At 37.8% G+C, this 7,553-nt stretch overlaps 1 protein-coding gene across 1 annotated transcript; it reads left to right on the plus strand.

Moving 5' to 3' along the window:
* Nucleotides 1–2,624: 2,624 nt before the first annotated feature.
* Nucleotides 2,625–5,691, plus strand: LOC149789862 (uncharacterized). The gene has a single exon (XM_089971846.1). It carries the CDS (start codon nt 3,580–3,582, stop codon nt 5,338–5,340), a length of 1,761 nt encoding a protein of 586 aa, XP_089827972.1. The 5' UTR covers nt 2,625–3,579; the 3' UTR covers nt 5,341–5,691.
* Nucleotides 5,692–7,553: the final 1,862 nt, after the last annotated feature.

The raw sequence follows: 7,553 nt of genomic DNA on the forward strand, positions 1-7,553 counted from the left end.
AAAAACAAACAAAAAGTCTAATAGTCTGTCTGTCTGCGTCTCTCTAACTGTTTCACACCAAATAAAAAACACACACAAGATTGACTGACAGACATACATACTAAAGCTTCCATGGAATGATTTAGATTTAAGCCATAATTGTATGTTCTGCTTTAAGACACCTGTATCAAAATCTCTCTCATCATGAATTAATAATAATAATAATAATAATAATAATAATTCTCAGTCTTTCTCTCTGTTTGTCTGCTTGTCATAAATCATTTACAGACTTCGATTTACATATTACTTTCTTTATCAAACACAATTTCGTTTAAGGTGCAGGTAAAATAGGACAGATGCATCTATAAAGTAACTACACTGCCGTTAGATAAAATGCAAGTCAGGGTATGTTGACAGAGTGTAGGCCACAGTTAGTAACATTGTTATATAAAAAAATAATTCAAAACCAAATCTGGCACAAGCCACGTGTAATGCCAACCGAATATTGTAAACAAAGATCCTGTTCCACACAAGACAAGCTCGTGGCTAGCAAATTTATAACATAATTTAGAGTACAAGACAAGCTCACCTACCTGGAACAAATCGACAGACGTGAATATGATAGTATAGTTTCGTTTAATATAGGAGAGTAAGGGAAGGAAGGAATATATAGATGTGAGTGGATGTTTTGTTTATATACTTTATTGGCAAGAAAGCTTGGAGTTAAATTGTTTATACATCTTCTTTTAAAACCTACCATGTGTGATCAATAAATAACTGAATGTGACTCAGTCATTTTAAATAGAAAATCTATAATTTCTTCTTATAGGCCTATAATACAGTTAATTTAGATGGGTAAAGTCCCCTTTTCCCGGTCCACAAACTGAAATTAGTTATATTTTTCTTCAAAACAGAGCCAACATGTGACAACAATACACACTTCCCACGTGAAACTTTTTTCGTAACACAGTAATTTCATTTAGAGTGCAAACTCCAAATTTTCTCGCCAAACTAGAACCGACTTGTTGCAAACAGACCGAATTGAGTGAATGTGTGATTGAATGCCAACCTGATTAAATCAGATCTTCAGCGTGAAGAACTGACATCGACCCTCAGGTGTCGTGTTTTGGTGATCTATGTTATTACCGTAATTACTAATTTTATCAATGGGACGAAGCCTTGTATCTTCCCGTTTGGGAGACTGGGCAATATGGCTGAATAGCATAAATGTGTGCCAAACGATTTGATTCAATATCTGATTTCGAAAGCTAGCTAATCCAAAGGTCACGAGAACACGACCCCTAAAAATGACAAAATATTAATTTACTGTGACAGATTATGTCAAATCAATCCAATCGCTTTCTTAAGTCAGGTATAATTATATGATCAGCCAATGAACGCGAGGTAAAATTTAAAAAAGATGGTGGAGGTGAGTTTAATGTTGTAAACTTTGATTCTGTAGTAAATATGGTATATAATAAAAAGAAAAATTTCTTTTCCTACGTTAATACCATATTTATGGTACTAAATGCGATATATTTTACCTCATAGCTTCGCCACTTTTTAAACTGTCACGATTTTTGGCACCAAAAGATGATTGTACATACGGTATTAAAATAGAAAAAAGAAAATATCCACCATTATATATCGTCTTCGTTTCTAAACATGAGAATAGCAGTCTGGTTCTATGGATTGGGAGGTTTTGATTACACTTACTAAAATGTTGCAACGTATATAACCAACAGCAAGTTTCCCGAAAAAAAACAACCTAAAAAACATTCACTCTAATCTCCACTGTCCTACGTGATGATCACATAATCGCAACTGCCGTAGAACCACGACACGCTGAGACAACTATTGTATGGAATATTCGCTTTTCATGGCTCATACAAAAGACTTAAAAAATGGTGCTAACAGCTACCTCGCTTGGCGCTCAGCATTAAGAGGTTAGTGTTAGGACTGGTCGGCCCCGTGTCAGGATAATGTGACTGGGTGGGACATCATGCCACATGTCTGCGGCATGAAGCCCAGTGCTATACATCACTATAAACTGCCACACTGCAGACATAATAGCGATATGACTGAAAGATTGTTATAAGCCACGTTAAAAATCCAAATCACACACACGCACACACACACACACACGCACGCGCGCGCGTTTTTCATGGCGGTTTGGTGTTATATAAAAGAATTAGGTTTACGAACTTCTATAATTGTATCTAACATTACTCCCCATCAAATATAAAGTCTTTGATCTGCACTAACGAGCTGAGTCAGTCTCGTCAGTAACAGTATAGGTCAAATTTAGTAAGAGTTAATACATATGTTATATACTTGTTACTGCCGAGTACATATATTTTCTTGTTAACGCTTTATTTGCCACACCTTTGATGAAGGCGTTTACAGTCACCTTAACCTGTTGTTTTCTAAACATAGAGCAATAATCAATTTTACCCTTTCTATTTAGAACAGTTTATGTATTCAGTAGACGGGAGAGATCATGTGCTGCCTGATTTTAAACGAACTTCGTTCCGTTTAGTTCCATATATTATGTTAAATGGGTCTCTCTGTGTTTATGTCACGTGGTCTGTTTGCATCTGTAATAGATGTATACAGCACTGTCATCACTCAAAGATGCGCTAGTGTGTATAACGTCTCTTTAATAAAACTAATGCTTTACACGGTCTAATTGGAATCGTTTCGTGAAATTTACTTTCTCTATATAAAACTGCGCGGTGGATACGTTGAAAGGATTATCACATAAGCTGATCAGCACTGTCGTTTTGGGAAGATTGCATTACTTTATCAAACCAAGCAGACAAACAAAGATTGAACGTGAACAATATGTCATGTGAGGAACTTCTATGTTTTTAGAAAGAAAGTCAGTCCTACTCTTTGACAGTGTAACTATTAGGCTTTGTGTATTGGATACAAGAATGTCAATAGTGAAACAAAACGTTCCGATTCGTAAACTGTGTTTCATCGACCATGATTCTCCTACAAACTTCTTATTGTTTTTTGTTAAACAAAATCACAAACACCGCATGAGTACATTTATGATATTTCGAAGAAAGGAATTGCTCTCGTGCTAGATCAGTTATTACCGACGTTAGGTGAGTTTCCAAATACGTATTTAATGTATACTAAACACAAAGTGATTTTCAGTGTTTGTGTCATTAAAATGGATTGACATATTGGCCATGATCACGTGACTTTCACCTTTGCGACAGTTGAACCTTATATTAGCTGTGTTTTGTGAGCTTTGCATGAGTCATATTTCAAATCCTGAAGAAAGCCAGAAAAGAGTTCCGCCATTCACGTACATCTCCACCAAAACGGATACTGACCTTTAAATGTTGTGAATCCGGCATACGTCAACATTTAATCCAGTTTTAGGGTTCAAATTTCTTGTCAAGCACTAAAAGAGTTGATGTTGAAATCTGTCAGCTTTAGTATTTAAACGTGTTCCGGATTTGAGTTTAAAGAATAAGTATTAAATCCAGCTCTGAACTGGATTTGAGTAAAATCTGTATGTTTGAGGATATCATAAAGCACATAACTTGATAACCACGCACCGGTACTGTATTCGGCGTTAAACGGATGTCCTTAGCCATGGATAAGGATAAATGTGCGATGTGCAAGAGGCGAAAACTACACACGGCGGCTTTAGTATACTGTCATGATTGCCGTGAACCACTGTGTGAAACGTGCAGAGACTACCATGACGCAGCTGTCACCTCCTCCCACCATCACGTGACCAGGGTTGATGTAAGGAACGGTTCTTTGTCCCCTACAGTTAACCTGTCCTCCGTGGAGATCTGCCCACGACATGTTGAGGAACGCATTCGCTATTTCTGTAGTGATCACAACACGTTGTGTTGTAATACATGCGGATTTCTTGAACACAGAAAGTGTCATAAAGTTACACCGCTAGATGAACTCCTGGAAACTTTTGATATTGGAGCGAAGTCAAAGGAAGTAGGGAATACTATAGTCATTTTGACAAAACATCTGAAAAAGATTCTAGGTAAAATAGCACAAAATGTATCAAATCTTACCAACGATAAGAATACTATTTTGCAGGAAGTTAGATCTCTTCGTATCAATATCGACAACAAGCTGAGAGCGCTGGAAAAAGACATAATCTCTTCTACAGAGGGGAACCACAAATCAGAGGAGTTGGACATGCAGTCCCAAACACAGAGAGGGAACCAGTTTATGCATGACGTTGTAAATGACACGAAACAACTGAATCTAGTGATGACCCATGGATCAAACACGCAGAAGTTCATCATACTACATAATCTGGAGCGAAATCAAGAGAGATACGCTGAGGCAATAGTGGATTACCAAGCTATCGTACAGGATGTGTCTATGAAATTTACAGTGGACCAGATCTTCCATGATTTGATTCAAACTATAAAGTCTTTCGGGAAGATAACGGTTAGGCGAACAAAACTCTCAACTGAGTCCTTCCCACAATGTCCACCATTAACAATAACCCCCATCAAGTCGGCAGGATGGGTAAGGCCAAAATACACACCTCTCAGCGAGCGAAAGGCTGTGAAGGTGGCTGAGTTCAATGTCAGAATCGCTGATGACAGTACTGAGTGTCACATCTCGGATTTTCTCCATTTGTCGGATTCGCGTCTCCTGCTTATCGACAATGCTAATTCTAATATAAAGATATTTGGTAAAGACAATAAATGTGAGACAAGTTTGAAAATGAGAAATAGGCCTTGGAATGTAACGCAGATTTCGACCAGTGATGTGGCCGTGACCATGCCACGTGAAAAGGTCATTCAGATCGTTGAGGCCAAGAAAGATCTGATATTGACGAGAGGGATCAGGACGCGACTGAAATGTTGGGACATCACATGCATAAGGGACAAGCTCATTGTTACCACTGGGTCAGACGATCATTGTGTGCTGATTTTGGACATGACTGGAATGGAACTAAGAACGATCCGGCCGCCTGACTTCATCAGAGATAAGCTTCTGAGACCCTGTCATGTTGTCACAAACGACCAACAGTCAACGCTCTACGTATCCTATGGGGACGGTCACAAGCTCGTTGCATACAGCCTATCCACAGATGCAATCATGTTCAGTTACATGGATAAAGAACTGGAAACTCCTACTGGTGCCGACACAGACAAAGATGGCAACGTATACGTGTGCAGTTACGGCGCATACTGCGTCCATCAATTGTCACCGAGTGGCAAGCTGATAAAGAAAATCATCTCCAAGGCCAAGGAGAAGCAAATGCCACTGTCAATTAAATTTTCGAAAAATATGAATAGATTTGCAATTTCCTTTGGAGGGTGTGATCTCATTGAAATATACGATATGTCTGAGTGATTGTGACGTGTGATGTCGGTGATTTGATCCAAGTAATAGCTATTTTACAACAAGGATCCGTATATGTTTATTGTTGAATATAAATACAACATGTATTTAGCATAATAGTATTCTGGCTTAGGTGTTTTGCAAGTTCAAATGATTCAGCTAGTGAGACGATTTTATTTCTTATTCTTACATGTGTCATTATCGCCTGGAATATAGATATGCCTAGAAAAAGAGAATAGAAAATGCAACCTCTTTCAGATTCAATGAAAACGGCGTTTTAATAGGTCTGGATTAATACGTCTAATCATGTCCATGGAAATGACTTTGGCACGTAGATTGATTAAACAGAATATCACCTTTAAACCTGATTTTAATGTTCATTTCATAGTATATACCTTGTCATCTGATTAATCGACTGTTGACTATTTGACAAAGTGTACATGTGATTTTTACATCATGGGACGAGTCTTTGCAACTTAAATGCGGCTTATTCACATAAATTGATAATCATCACTGCCACATATAGGCCGATAAATCAGATCTTTGTTAATACTGATGGATAATTTGTGGGTATGATGGTAACCTATTCATAAAATCAAGGAATCGTTTGCAGACAGATGTTTTCCGCAATACATCGGCGTAAATTTTATACACTTTCTGGTATTTCTCGCGTGTTTTGAGCTATCATCAGTTTATGTTCCTTTTGGCGATACGTGCAGAATATTTCCGGATCAAGTTCTATGTTTTGCAGCTTGGAAATCCACGTGGAATAGCACTACTCTATATCCTATATCAACTTTTAATTTCGTGCCAGATATGGTTGTTAGCAAATAAAGGTGTTTAAACTGTACTCGAGAGAGTTCCAGAAAGATTTTGCATGTAGGAAAATTGCACATTTTAATAAACAGAGCGACCAATCATCTAGCAGTCTCACCACCTATTTGGGGGTTTGATTTATGCCACATAGTTATATGTATGTATCCTGGATGATTATCTCCAAGCAAATTTTCTTGGACATAAAAAAGTTGTCACATCTACGAACTCTTCCTATCGTACGCTTTATACCTATATGCAGTCCTATTTGGTCCTGACTATTTTGCTTTGTTTTGACATAAAGAGCACGATCTAATGGTAACGAGCATTGTCCAACTATTGTTTCTGAAACGTACAGTCTCGAAAGAACATGGCCCATAAGGCATTTTACTCTTTCTTCATGATCTGGTGCCGTTTTGCGATCACCTAATCATGTGCAGGTATGTCTTAAAATATCTTTACGAAATAGATAAATATGTGAACACGAATCTACCTCATCCCATTGAATGAAAAACAGCTGAGGTCTATTCACTACTAACCTAAGTGTCATCCGAATGCATATGAGAGAGAGAGAGAGAGGGAGAGAGAATGTGTGTGTGTGTGTGTGTGCGTGTGTGTGTTAACTAAAACTAGTTAGGGGAGCTGCTTCAAGCAAAGAGCAAATTTATTTTTCTACCGTTTTTTAGTTACATAAACATAAGCTTTATTCCCCTGTCTTCCTTTTCTGCCGTGACACGAAAATATTAATTTAAGTTGTTGTTGCTGTTAGCTTAACGCCATTTTTTCAGCACATGAAAGGCAATACAAAGTGGCCGGTGGATCTGGTGAAGGAATAACCTGTGAAACCCCTGAGATGAACCACCGATACATGGGAGTCCATTGTCGAGCTTTCTTACATTCCCACGTTAACGGAGTCCAGGAATCGTACCCTCATGGCCATAGGCGAGATGCAAGTGATTTGCAAAGGCAAGTGCCTTACACCATTCGGCCACCTGGTATTTTTAAGTGACTGTAACATTCTTGTGTTTTCCTTATTGCATGTCGTTTGAACACCAATGTTTCGTCTTCACCCTTCATGAATAAATAATATATATTTGATTCCTCTCAGTGTTTGCACAACTCTTCCTCTTTTATCTATCATACTACTCCTGAATAAATACTCTCACTGTGCAACATCACTTTGTTCCCTGTTGTATCCAGTTGACATTATTTGATTGTTGTTGTCGCTGTATATAGTTTTAGTGGTACGTTAGCACAACCTTGGCTATGCAGTGCCAATTAAAACTTTAGTTCCAAAACTTGTAAAGATGGAGAGAAACCTTAAGTAAGATAAACATTCCCGAAGAAAAGTAAAAATTGTGTCGTACAAGATAAATTATCAAGATATCTGACATCTTCAAAAGGTATGTAAA

Source organism: Sinohyriopsis cumingii, chromosome 10 (genome assembly GCF_028554795.1).
Source record: "Sinohyriopsis cumingii isolate HCF-2022 chromosome 10, ASM2855479v2, whole genome shotgun sequence".
Lineage (NCBI taxonomy): Eukaryota > Metazoa > Mollusca > Bivalvia > Unionida > Unionidae > Sinohyriopsis > Sinohyriopsis cumingii.